Raw genomic sequence first — 14,172 nt, forward strand, 5'->3', positions numbered from 1 at the left:
ACTGTGGGTGAGGTGTGGGTGAGGTGGGTGAAGTGTTAGTGAAGTGGGTGAGGTGTGGGTGAACTGTGGATGAACTGTGGGTGAAGTGTGGATGAAGTGTGGGTGAACTGTGGGCACCCCCACCTCATCACGCCTGCCCAGCGTGGAAGAGCAGGCCAACACACCGGCTCCCCCTGGGGACGGGGGGGTGGCGAGGGCTCTCCGACGCAGCTGGCGCGAGACGAACCCGACGCGGTTCGGATTCCTCCCTTCGCGAACCGAGCGCCGCTCGAATAACGAAGTGGGTGGGGAGGGAGGGGCCGCGATCGATGCCGCGTTGTTTTGATCAGCGCTGCGCCTTGCGCTCTCTCAGCAGAGATCGACCGAGTTCAGAACGGCGCTGCGGCTGCTGTGGCTGCGGCCGCTGCTGTAATCACCACCGCCGCCGCCACCACCGCCACCACTGCCATGCCGCCGGTGGCAGCGGCACCGGCGGGGGACGAAGATCGACGCTACCGAGACGTCGTCAGCAACCAGAACATGAAGCTGTGCGAAAAGGTGCTCATCCCGGTCAAGCAGCACCCTAAGGTACGAGGGACGACGGCGCCAGACGGGGCAGCGGCGACGCACAAACAGCAGCAGCAGCAGCAGCAGCAGCTTCTGGCGCTGTTGGGTGGCTAGCAGTGGATAGAACACGGAGCGTCGGCTTCTCTGCCGCTGTTTTCATTCGTGATTTACTGTACCGTACATGAAAACTGTATTGGATGTTACGTCCGGCTTTTGATTGTCATATTCTTAGGTTTTTTCGGTAAAGACACGTAGGTAAAAAATGACAATTAAAATGAACAAAAGTAAATTAAAAATATTAATTTAAATTAAAAAAAATTACCTATGTGGTTTTACCGAAAAAACCTAAGAATATGAATCCTTTCAGTCACGAAAGCTTCAAATCTAGAATTTTGATTGTCAGTCTGTGAGTCTCTATTTGAGTCCGTGCCTGCGTGTAAGTCTCTGGATGTGTATGTGAATCTATGGGTCTATGCATGCGTCTATGGGTCTCAATGTGCATCTACGGATCGATGTGTGAACTCTACGGGTCGATATGAGTCTGTGGGTCTCTGTAGTTCTATTGATCTCCATGCTCACTCTTTGTTGTCCCAGCGTTTCAATCTTCGTCTCGATGAAGATAGACATCCACGGTATAGACGTCAGTAGCAAGTGCTGTTAGCGAGTAACACCTATGAAGGTTAGCACGGCACACGAGGGGGTGGGTGGCCAGCACCACGCCCGACCGCCTTTGTCTCCCCATTGGCGGTATTTACAGACCGTGCCAGGTACTCATGTGACGTTGAGTCGACTTAGGGGAGGCCCCAGGACCAATTCAGATATTCGTCACTGGTGTTGGCTGCGCAGTGCGCTAACCGCTACACTACCGCTCCCCACGACCATGGTCATTGCACACACACACATCTAATAGTAACCATTTGACAATCCACTGCTGGATGAATCACGTGGAGATGTTTGACCATACTTCGCCACGCTGGTCATGTGCGGGTTGGTGGTGCCGGGATAAGTCCAGGCAGGACCCGTTCCGACATTAATTGCCAGTGCCCTTTTTCACCACGGCTAAGAATTGCACTCGGGGGTCGCAGGTTTCGAAAGCGCAGCGCGCGAACCGCTGCGCTACCGCTCCCCCTCCCCCCACGCACGCGCACGCACGCGCAACCTGCTGCGTCACCGATGGCCACGCGCGTGCCAGCGCTGCCCTGCGGTGCGCGTCCACGCGTCGATCATATCGCCCCCACCTGCTCCCCCCCCCCATCTGCTTCCCCCCCCCCACCCGCTTCCCCTACCCCACCTGCTTCCCCCCCCCCACCTGCTTCCCCCACCCCACCTGCTTCCCCCCCCCCCCACCTGCTTCGCCCCCATAACCTGCTTCCCCTACCCCCCCGACACTCACGTGGGAATTATCCGAAGAGACCGCTTTCCCTGCCACCAGTACAAAACGTTGATGGCGTTGAGTCAAACATCCAAATGTAGGATCACAGAGCGTGGACAATTGTCGGCCCCAGTTCCGGCTGCCCTTCCCGCTTCTCTGTGGTTTCCCTCGCCTCTCAATCCACCTTTTTTTCTCTCGCTCTCTATCTGGGAGTGGATGGAAACTGTGTGCGATACAAATGAATACTTCAAATATCTCCGCGGTTGCAGAAGAGGGGAGAACCACTTGTAAACTCATCGTGTTGAGTGGCGCATTATTATTTCTACTGCTACTGTTACACAACTGTTCAACGCTGGGGCTGCTATCATGAGACCTTTGTTTGCCAACATTGAAGTATGAAAAATATGGTTTTACCCTTTCTGGCAATTGAACATGTGTTAACATGTTCAAACACCAAAAAGACACCTTTCGCAAGGAATCAAGTCTGCATTAGCCACACGCACTTGTGGTGAACATGCAAACAAACACGCTGTGATAATATATGACAATTGACTTTGAAACTGATTGTCCTACACTACAGACAACCTTTTTCATGGCCCAGTCTCACCGGTGTCAGAAGAGTACAAAGCCAACGCGCGTATCAGAGCATTTATAGCTCGGGGTCGAGCACCTACATCATGGGATGCCTTTTACTGGTAGGAACCTCCTGGTTACACCAGCCCACAGAGGATTATTGTGTCCGTCCGTCCGTCGTGCATCCAAAAATGGGAGGGGTATGGCTGGGTGGAGAGGGGAGGATGGGGAGGGGCTCGGTGGGGAGGGTGGGGAGGGGCTGGGTGGGGTGGGGAGGGTGGGGAGGGGCTGGGTGGGGAGGGGAGGGGAGGGTGGGGAGGGGCTGGGTGGGGGGGCTGGTCACCCCGTGGTGCCCTTATAAAATTCAACGTTTAACCTACTCACGCCAGCTTGTGCCCGCCCTCACAGTCGGCCATATTTGTGGAATACACCACGCCGCCGTTGACCCTGGCCATTGACCGAGCAACCCAACGTTCCTACCAGCTCCCTCCGCAGGACAATGTGTTATCGTGTGCCAGTACTGGGGCTAGGACTGTAATGGCCCATGGGGAAAGACTCAAGAGGTCACCGGGGACAGCTGCCACCCGCTGGTAAGAGGGAACGATCGTGAAGAGAACCTGGACGGGGTGAGAGCAGCCGAGACTGAGCACCCAGTCACGAGCTGGAGGGGGTTGTGCGACGCGGATGACGCCACGTTGGGAGGGCGCCAGGAGCTGGGTTGATTTTATTTTTCATGTTTTATTTATTGACGTTATTATTATGTATTTATTTTCGAGCCTCTCGCGTTGTAATTTCGAAGGTGCTAATTAATCACAGCCGTCATCGTGATTGCGCTGCACTCGTCAGCTGGGCGGGTGGGGTGGGTGTGAGTCATGCGATGCCGTGATGATGATGATGATGCAGCGGGCGATGTTTGCGTCTGTGGCGTACGGCGGTGGCGACACTTGGGGCGCAAATCGCCAAACTGAGAACAACCTCAGGTCCCCAAGTAGCTCACGGTGGGGAGGGGGGGGGGGCAGGGGGAGGGGGGGCTGAGCACAAGCTCAGGTCCCCAAGTAGCTCACGGTGAAAGGGAGGGGGGGGGGGCTCCGGATTATTCATGAACAACAATAACATACGGGTGCAAACAACAACCAGCTTGAATTCAGATCCTCGTATCTTACCTTGTATAACACAACAATTGTTTACAATTATAAATTCGTGCGTAAGCTCATAGTGATTGAAATTCTTTAAAAATTGGGTTATTCAAAGTGGTGGTGTGGTCATGGTGACAGGACAGGTGGGAGTGGTTAAGGAGGGATTGGGATATGGGTGGTGATAGGAGTCGTGGTAGGGATTGGGACAGTGATAGGAGTAGTTATAGGGGGTTGTGACAGGGATAGGAGTAGTGATAGGAGTAGTGATAGGAGTAGTGATAGGAGTAGTGATAGGGGTTGTGATAGGGGTAGTGATAGGGGTTGTGATAGGGGTAGTGATACGGGTTGTGATAGGAGTAGTGATAGGGGTAGTGATACGGGTTGTGATAGGGGTAGTGATAGGGGTTGTGATAGGGGTAGTGATAGGAGTAGTGATAGGACTAGTGATACGGGTTGTGATAGGGGTAGTGATAGGGGTAGTGATAGGGGTTGTGATAGGAGTAGTGATAGGGGTAGTGATAGGGGTTGTGATAGGGGTAGTGATAGGAGTAGTGATACGGGTTGTGATAGGGGTTGTGATAGGGGTAGTGACACGCCCCTCGAGGGCTGCCATCACCGCTGCCGGGATGGTGGCCACCGCAGACGCGGTCATTATCGAAACCCCCCGAGTTCGCCTCGATTCTCTGCGCGGTGGCAACCGCTCGCCGCGGGCGATCAGAGCTGGCTCGCGACGCTTATACCCCACCACCCCGCACACCCCGCCACCCACACAACACACACACAACACACACACAACACACACACAACACACACACAACCCACACACAACACACACACAACACACACACAACCTTCACGCGCGAGCTTTGATATGGGTTTGATTAGAACAGATAAAACACGCCGGTGCTGTCGGTCCAGTGGACGGCAAAGACAAGACAAAGATTCTCCCAAACCCCCACCACCTTTATAGCCTCAACCAGGCTGTTGGGGCAAGTGCTGTTTGCGAGCACCTGTAAAGGCAGGCAGGCACGCATGAACGCACACGCGCGCCGCTCTCTCCTCCCCGCTGCAGATGAACGCGAGGATGGGGGGAGGCTGCCCACTGCGGGATTTGCAATCATTTCTCGGTTTCAATCTCGTGCTTTTTGGCAAGATGATGTAACAAACAAACAAAAAGGATATTGGCTCGCGTATAAGACTCGTCACCTCCGAGGGGATTTTGCCAGGGCAAATCCATGGAATTAAATTGATTGTTTCCTTTTTTTGTAATCTAATTCGCACACCGGTAGATGTTCTGAACAAAAGGCAAAGATTCACCCCCACCCACCAACCAACCCACCCACCACTCCGTGTAGCCTCATCAGACGCGTGGGGCAAGTGCTGTTAGCGAGCACCTATGAAGGTCGGCACGACACACGACCAGGGGTGGGTGGCCATCACCACGCCCGGCCGCCTTTGTCTCCCCAGTGGCGATGTTTACACACCGCACCAGGTACTCATTTGAGGCTGAGTCTACCTAGAGGAGGCCCAGGACTGGTTCAGATAATCGTCACTGATGTTCGGGAATCGAACTCGGGTCGCCATAGTCGTAGCGTAGCGCGCTAACCACTACACCACTGCTCCCCCCCCCCCCCACACACACACACGCACTGGTGTACACGTAACATACCACAGTACCTCCTCGAGATGTTGCTCACTTATTTTTTAAATATATAAAACATTCCTCCCGGAGTCTTGCCGAGTTAACCAAATCGCTGGACACATTCGCCCGTCACGTGACAACTCGATTCGACTGGCCTCCGTCGCTGGGTGGTGGAGGGCCGCCGTTTGAACGGCGTGGCATTTTAGCCACGTCCACCATCGGTGTCACCCGAAGGGAACTTGAGTCTGCATCGTAATATCGGTGGTGGGGTAGCCTACGTAGAGAATTCACACCCCTATCCATCCCCCCCCCCCTCTGTCATGATTTCATTCAAACTTTGCGATCGTATCGATGATTCATTTATTTCTTACTTACGTAACACAATGACGTCACGTCTTCTTCCCCAGAGCAGCATCTTCTGAAGATGTCTTTTATTTTTAGAAAGTTGAACATGTTTGTAAATATAATAGAGGTTTTTGGGTTAGCGTAAATATATAAATGTGTCGTGAAACCCGCCACCACCCGACATAGCCAACGAGTAAGGGTTGTCACGTAAACAGAACGTGGCCAATTCGTCACGAGTACAGCACTAACCGGTGTGTTGGAGAGCCAAGCTGCAACATTTACAATCTGAGTACGACGTTTCGCCAGTAAGTAATTACAACTAGCTTCATCAAGAAACGTCGTACTCAGATTGTAAATGTTGTGGCTTGGCTCTCCAACACACCGGTTAGTGCTGTACTAGTGACGAATTGGCCACGTTCTGCTTACGTGACAACCCTTACTCGTTGGCTGTGTCGGGTGGTGGCGGGTTTCACGACACATTTATATATTTACGCGATATAACCCCCCAAAAAAACCTCTATTATGGATGATATTGGTCGCGAAAGCCTCCTACGTGTTAAACATGTTTGTAAATATATAGGCCAAAATATTTTTACGGCAGAAATTGTAATGTGATCAACCCGCGTGACTCCCAGTCACTTGCTCTCTCTATGCCAATATTTCATCTCTCTCTCTCTCTTTAAATTGGTTTTAACCAAACCAATTTCTGCGATCCACTTCTGCTTTCTTTGTCAGCTTGCGGTGGCGCTATGGTTGTGGTATTGTTGTGGTAATGTTGCTGATGTGGTTGTGGTATTGTTGTGGTAATGTTGCTGCTGTGGTCATGTTATTGTTGTGGTAATGTTGCTGCTGTGGTTGTGGTATTGTTGTGATCGTGCTGCTGCTGTGGTTGTTGTATTGTTGTGGTCGTGGTGTTGCTGTGTTTGTGGTATTGTTGTGGTCGTGGTGCTGCTGTGGTTGTGATATTGTTGTGGTCGTAGTGTTGCTGTGGTTGTGGTATGGTTGTGGTCGTAGTGGTGCTGTGGTTGTGGTATTGTTGTGGTTGTGGTGCTGATGTGGTTGTGGTATTGTTGTGGTCGTGGTGTTGCTGTGGTTTTGGTATTGTTGTGGTCGTGGTGGTGCTGTGGTTGTGGTATTGTTGTGGTCGTGGTGCTGCTGTGGTTGTGGTATTGTTGTGGTCGTGGTGCTGCTGTGGTTGTGGTATTGTTGTGGTCGTGGTGCTGCCGTGGTTGTGGTATTGTTGTGGTCGTGGTGTTGCTGTGGTTGTGGTATTGTTGTGGTTGTGCTGCTGTGGTAGTGGTATTGTTGTGGTCGTGGCAGTCCTGTGGTCACGATATCGCCATGGCAGTGGCGGTGCTGTCGTCATGCTATTGTCATGGTAAATCGTTGGATGTGTGGGGCTCTGTGTTTGTAGCCTGGGAGGGGGGGGGGTGCCCAGCCGTGTCAGATTGTCACGTTTTGTGAGCCAATGCAGAACGTGCATTGTGCCACATTTGGTGAACCCCCCCGCTTCCGCCATGTTCAGCAGCCATCAATAATCGACACACAAAGAGACGGCTTTCAGTTGAACGCAGATGGTCGGCACACCTGCAACTGTCAATCACCGTATGAATTGATGCACTCCTCGTCGCTATTAATTGCACCGCCTCGTTAGTGGGGAGTGGCTGGATTGAGTTGCGCCCGCTGGCATCGTTCGTAGCGAACGCGGCCCACGTTGTGACGGCCGTGACGGCTCACACCTCGGTTCGCCACCCGTGTCCCGGTGTGACGCAGAGGCAGAAGTCGACCGTGTGCCGAGACACCGTACCAAGAATCGTGTTGAACTAAACTGAAAATAATTTTTTTTTGTGGTTACATTTTTATTTTACCGGGTAAAGAACTCTATTCCAAACGCGACCAGTCTCACAAGTGATAGCGCAAAGGAAGTGGCTTATCAAGTGGAATAGTAATGCAGCCAAATCACTCTAAACGCGTGTTGATTCGAGTGTGTGTGGTTGGTGTGTCTCTGGGTTGAGTGTGAGTGTGTGAGTGGTTAGGGTGGTGCGGTTGTGGCGAGGGTGTATGTGTGGTTGTTGTTGTGTGTGTGTGAGATTCGTGTCTCTGTTGGCGCGAGTCTCCGTGGGTTTGTTTTGAATCTGTGACGCCACTCCAGCCGTGTCCCCACCTGGCACAGACCCCCAACCTCCCTCACACCGCCCCCCCTCACCGAACCCCGGAGAATACCCCCCCAACCCCCCAACCCCCCCCCCCCGTGCCCCCCTGTGTAGTGCTGACTCGGCAACTGTAAGCGCAGCACTGTTGGTGGAGAGGTGGCAGCAGTAGAACCCGTCAACCTGAGTTCAATCCTGGGCCACGGCGAACACGTCAGTGGCCGGCACCCGAGGGGACGACCCTGCACGGGTCGCCCCCGATCGTAGCCCCGTGAGCGTAGCCCGTGAGGGTCGCCCCCTCCCACTGAGTCCACGTTCTCCGTGGTCCGGCCGACGCGAGCACAGCTTGTTACCGCTCAGTGGGGCCGACACGGATGGGGGGGGGCAATGCAACTCGGAGGGGGCAATGCAACTCGGAAGGGGGCAATGCAACTCAGAGGGGGGCAATGAAATTCGGAGGGGGGCAATGCAACTTGGAGGGGGGCAATGAAACTCGGAGGGGGCAATGAAATTCGGAGGGGGGCGATTAAACTCTGATGGGGGATGTGGTATTTAGGGGACGAGGAGGGGGAAATGTTGCACGCGAAGATGAATCGGGATCGGCGGTGTCGCAGAGCCGGGCATCGCGGGGGGGGTTCGGTGAGCGCGGGGTGTCTGCTCGTCTCCACCATGTTGCACTTCTTTCGCACCGTACGTTGCGAAAGCGGCAGTTCGGACATTGAACGCGCGATGAACGTTTAAACGTGTTCAGTATGTACTGACTACAGCGATTTTTGGGATCGTCCTTAACTTTATATACGTATAAATATTTTTTAAATAAATTATTTACGGCCCTTACTTACTCCACTGCTGGATGAAGGCCTCGCCATGACCGCCCATGGCTTGTTTTTTAAAGAAATCCGTACCGTACAGTAGTCGTAAGATCATAAATGCGGAGAAATACAGGAGCGGTGGTGCAGCGGTCAGTGCACTGCGCTCCGAACCCCTGCCACACGAGTGGGCGTGGTGCTGGCCACCCACCCAACCCTCTCCATGTGTGCCCTTCCCAGCCTTCACAGGTGCTACTCGCTAACAGCACTTGCCCCAACAGTCTGTTACCAGCTATACGGGGGTGGGTGGGGGGAACTTTCGTCCTTTGTTGTTGTGATGATTTGAACCGTTCCTGGGCCTCCCCTAGATCGAGTCAGCCTTGGATGAGTAGCTGGGGGTTATTGTTTGAACTGAATCATACCCCACCTATAGCATCCCACCCACCCCCCCCCCCCCCCCCTTGGATGAGTAGCTGGGGGTTATTGTTTGAACTGAATCATACCCCACCTATAGCATCCCACCCACCCCCCCCCCCCCAAAAAAAAACCCAAACACCCCATTTGGTTTACGGCACGATCTGGCTTCTGCACGTTGGAAATAGATGAAAGGAATACGTCTGAAAGCGGTGTCGTTAAGCGCTCGTTAGTTCTCATAATGCGCGCGGGTGATTTTGTCTCCCCAGTGGCGATGTTCACACGCGCGACACCCGTCACTCGTTTGAGGCCGAGTCGACCTAGGGGGGGGGGCGGAGGCCCGAGGACCGGTTCAGATAATCGTCACTGGCGTTGGCCGTGAGCTGGAATCGAACTCGGGTCACCGGGTCCTGCAGTGGAGGAACACGTTTGATGTGCGTTTGTTGTTTGAAATGAAGTGATTTTCAGGCAGTTAAAAGCAAATTTGGCTTTAGGTGGCAAGGGGTGGGCGCGCTGGGCAACACTTTGGCTCAGTGGAGGAAGAACCCTGGGTTCGATTCCCGACACAGGTCCTGTTGTGTGTGTGGAGTTTGTGTCTTCTACCCGTCCCCTGACCCTGTCCTACATGGGTTTCCTCCGGGTTCTTCGGGGTTTTTTTCCACAGCTAAAAAAAACCCGTTAGAATGTAACCGACCTTGACCAAAAAACATTCCCAAGCTGAACAAAAAACGTTCTTACTCAATTGGCAGTTGCACATTTCAAAAACGGCCTCCTGGCTGCGACAACGTTAGCAGAAGACGCGCCTGGAAAAGAGTTGGTCTTGGGACTCGGTCGTGAGTCTCTGCCGGTGTAATACCATCGTTCGTCCACAGTCCAGGGGTTCTCAACCAGGGGGATACGTGGCAGTGTCCCAGGGGGTCGACGTGAGATGATTTACAAACCGTGCGAAATTATATCATGCGCGCGAGCCATTGGTGAATAATCACGAGTGAGTCTGCCAACATATCAAATAACTACGATAACAATTTGATACCTCGTAAATTGGGCAATCGATTAAAATATTGACGTTCATTAATTCGTACATGTATTTATCAGAAACACGTTGGGACATGCAAGGGGGAAGGGGTGGGGGTACTGTACTCGACAGTAGCAAAAAACAAAGGTTGAATACCACTGGGATAATTGATTAACAATAATAACAATTATCAAACGCGGCTTTGTAGAATGTACGAAATCCACAAGCGGTGTTTGTAGCTCATGTGCCCCCCGCGAGCTACGAATCTTCCGCGCCGTGGCAGCTTCTCTCTCCGGCACGGCAGCGGGAGTGGGTTAATCCGCATGTTAATTTAACTCAACAATCCTCAGGGGGGGGGGGGGGTGTGGAGGAGGGGGGAGGGGAGATTGCCCCCTTTTATATGTAAATGAGAAGCGACGGTGCAATCGACGGAACGTGCGCTCCGCGGCGCGGACGCACGCGTGTTGACCCACCCCAAGTAGCAGCGGCAGCAGCAAGCTCCTCCGTTGCTGTTTCTTTAAGCTCGTCGCGCTGAAAGTATGAATTATGCATTTTATCCCAAACATTACCATTTTTTTCTCTTTTTTTTTCTTCAATGTAAATATTTAGTTTTGTTTTTTAAACGGCTGCTTGTCTGGATAAATCGTCGATTCTCTCTTCATTCGCGTGAAATCGTCTCGTTATGGAACCAAAAGGAAATTCACGCACTCGTTTTGTGTGGTGCTGCTGCTGCTGTGGTTGTGTGTGACTTTGCTGCGGTTGTGTGGTGCTGATGCGGTTTTGTCTGGCGGCGTAGCTGCGGCTGCGTTTGATGCTACTGCGGCTGCGTGTGATGCAGCTCCGGGTGGCGTGTGGCTACGTTTCTCCCGCAGTTTTCAAGTCAATTGCCGGCGATCGTGTTGTCTCCACCGCGTCGCGACATTAATCCTGCTCCCACTCTCGCGCACGCCGCTCAACGCCTTCGCTGGGTGCGTGGCGCGCGTGTGCATCGCACGTGTGCCGTGACGATGCCCCCAATGGAGACGGAGGGGGCAGCGGTGGTGGTTCCGCGCTTTGAACCAGGCAGCAGCAACTCGGCGGTCGTCGCGATAACTTCTCAAGCGCCGTTGCGAAGGCGCGAGACACACCGAGCGGCGGACACAGCCGAGAAAGATGTAGACGCGTCGAGATCAGAGAATTTTGATTTAAAGCTTTCGTGACTGCAGCAGGGATTCATCTTCTTGGTTCTTTCGGTAAAGTCACGTAGAAGGGAAAGAATAAAATAATAAAACATAATAAAATAACTTTCGCGACGTTTCGGCCACAACGCAAGCAGTCTGTCGGAAAGACAGCGTCTGAATGACGCTGTCTTTCCGACAGACCTGTTCTTCACCTGAAGATGGCTGCTTGCGTTGTGGCCGAAACGTCGTGAAAGTAATTTTATTATGTTTTATTATTTTATTATTTCCCTTCTACGTGAATTTACCGAAAGAACCAAGAAGATGAGATCAGAGAAATGTCGACAGAAATACAGAGGCAGTGGCATTATAGAAGAGCATCATAGACTAGAGATGAGAGGGATTAATTGGCTTTTTCGTTAATTAGTTTTTCATGTTAATTGGAATTTGAGCTGATATTTGATACGCCCATATATTTCTTTCATGAATCTGGGGCTCCTTTGAGGTTCCAGAGGCTCTCGACGCTTTCGCTCTCGTTGTTTATTCCCAGCACTGCCAATGATAAGCACCCTCGGCTAAATTCGACGAATAATAACTTCAAGTTGGAATCTTTTCTCGCTCTCAAACAGAGAGAGAAAATGACTCGCGGGTGCGAGAAACCACCGATGTGTGGGAAGGTGGCAGCAATGCGGTGAGCCACCACCAAATTCCACCCTCCCTCCACTCTCCTTCCCCAAGCTCTGCTGTCCTTCATATATGAAAGTTTAATCGGCCAACTAATGAGTGTTTACACGTGGGAAGAAAAAAATCGAAGCACCCGGAGAAAACTCGCGCGTGTGAGGGCGCGACACTCCATCCCATAGAGATGGAACAAGTGGGGGGGGGGGACCACATTTGCCGCACCTCCTAGACACCCACCCATGGGAAGGGAGTTTCACAACATTGGTGTGGTGATCCACCAACCATCGCTGCTGCTGCTGCAGCCTCCACATCGCTTGACCACAAGCGGCCACGTGCATCGTAGCCACCACCACGACCGGCACAATTTTCCCGGCGTCACAGTCTGAGCCTTGGCCCCATGCACGCGCCTTCCACATAAACTAAAAACTAAACTGTTTTTATTTTACCAGGAAAGGCCCACTGAGCTATGCAGCGACCTGGCCACAAATGATAGCTCAACGAATTGGCTTATCATCACGTGGGAGTTTGTAGCGGTGAAATACTCCACACGCATACTGATTATAAACGTGAAGGGCAAAACCAGAGGATCCAGAGAAATATCCACGCAACCACGGGGAGAGAGACACGCAAACTCCAAATATACAGGCGTCAGGATCGGGATCAAACCCACGACCTCCTGCCTACCAAGCGAGGTAGTTAACATCTCGCAAACCGTGGTGCCCTAATCGGCGCTTGCCACGTGCGTTGACGCGCCGATTCGAGTGCGCAAGAAAAGTGAATTACGTTAATTAGTTAATTACTATGTATGATCATTAATTATCCGCTCATCAATAATGTATCGGAGATCTTTACTCGCGCGTAATTCAATTCGGCCGCGGACGGGCTGAGCGAGATGGGGCGGCTTCTGCAAAGACAAATATCGCCCGTGTAGCCCACACAGGCTGTAGGGGCAAGTGCTTTCAGCGAGCACCTATGAAGGTAGAAGCCGTGGTATGGCCGCAACCACGCCCGACCGCCTTTGTTGACGCACCGCGACCAAGAACTCATTGAAGGCTGAGTCGAAGAAGGGGGAGGCACAGGACCCGTTCAGATATTCGCCACTGATGTTAGCCACGTACACACACATCCATGGATGTGCAAAAGAAGATCCCCCGTCTAGCCTTTTAACAGACTGTTGGGTCAAGAGCTGTTAGTGAGCACCTATTAAGGCCGGCACAGCATACGAAGAGGGTAGGTGGCCAGCATCACACCCATTGTTTCCCAAGTGGCGATGTTTACACTTCGCACTAAGTCCTAATTGAAGGCTGAGTCGACCTATGGGAGGCCCAGTATCAGTTCAGAATTCGCCAGTGTGATTGGTCGTGAGCGAGAATCGAACTCGTGTCGCCGGGTTTCCAGCACAGTGCGCTCACCGCACACGCAAACACACGGACGCACGTGGATCGGATATCACCGATTACACTGGTCAACACACTTTTTCTGGCATCAGGTATTCCAACGGTTCTAAGGTAATTTTGGGGTGCTGATTACAAATCTGGCATCAGTTTTGTTTATCACATCAGGTTTTCGAGATATCAAATATTGCATTTTCAATAAAAACTGCAGAAGAAAAATATCAAATAAATGTGGATATCTACATAAAATGATATTATAAACACACTATCCTAAAAATACAGCACCATATTTTAACACTAAAGCAGTCACTGACTCGCAACAACTTGCAATCATAAGTGACAGAGTTAATTTCGGTTAAAATCAATGAAAATGGGGTATGCCGATAGCATAAAAATGAGATGTGATAGAGCAAATTTGAGATCAGATTTGGAATCAGCACCCTGAAATTAGTCTAAAACAGCTGCAAAAGTCCAGGCCAGAAAAACAATGTTTTTTTTTGTTGACCAGTGTAATCATCATGGCCTTCGTCCAGCAAAACGTCGCCGAGTTTCAGGACTCATCGTCGCGAGGGCTCTCCAATTGAGCCGTTTGGGCGATTTCGTTTGCGAGCGTTCGGCTGCCCGAGATAGGAAAGAGAATGTGGGTCAGGAGCGGTGGGGTAAAGTTTGGGCACTTCCAACCCGCCCGAGAAGTCTGGCCCACGTGCAAGAGTCGGACAAAATAGTCTCGGCTGTGGCTAACTAATTGGAGGCCTCCGTCCACCAGCAGCGGCATGAGCACGCACTTGCAGGGTTGCGCTTTTACTTTCCGCGTCACATACCCGGTGTGTTGGGGTAGAAGAGTTGTTTGGCAATATACTTCACCACTCCGGTCGATGTCGGGTTGGTGAAGGGAGCACATTTCATCTCGTTTCTCGCAGAGTACCCGGCTGGTATGG

The 14,172-nt window shown here is 52.0% G+C and overlaps 1 protein-coding gene across 7 annotated transcripts in view; it reads left to right on the plus strand.

Moving 5' to 3' along the window:
- KHDRBS2 (KH RNA binding domain containing, signal transduction associated 2) overlaps window positions 1–14,172 on the plus strand; it is a 130,589-nt gene that overhangs the window by 16,830 nt on the left and 99,587 nt on the right. For 6 of the 7 annotated variants that reach the window (XM_061568955.1, XM_061568954.1, XM_061568956.1 and 3 more), the window contains exon 3: window positions 353–567. In XM_061568955.1, the coding sequence (XP_061424939.1) occupies window positions 353–567 (215 nt within the window). The remainder of the gene's footprint in view (window positions 1–352; window positions 568–14,172) is intronic. The other variant, XM_061568959.1, reaches the window with a different exon arrangement.

The sequence above is a fragment of the Lethenteron reissneri genome, chromosome 42 (genome assembly GCF_015708825.2).
Source record: "Lethenteron reissneri isolate LAM-NWPU_2019-01 chromosome 42, ASM1570882v1, whole genome shotgun sequence".
NCBI lineage: Eukaryota > Metazoa > Chordata > Hyperoartia > Petromyzontiformes > Petromyzontidae > Lethenteron > Lethenteron reissneri.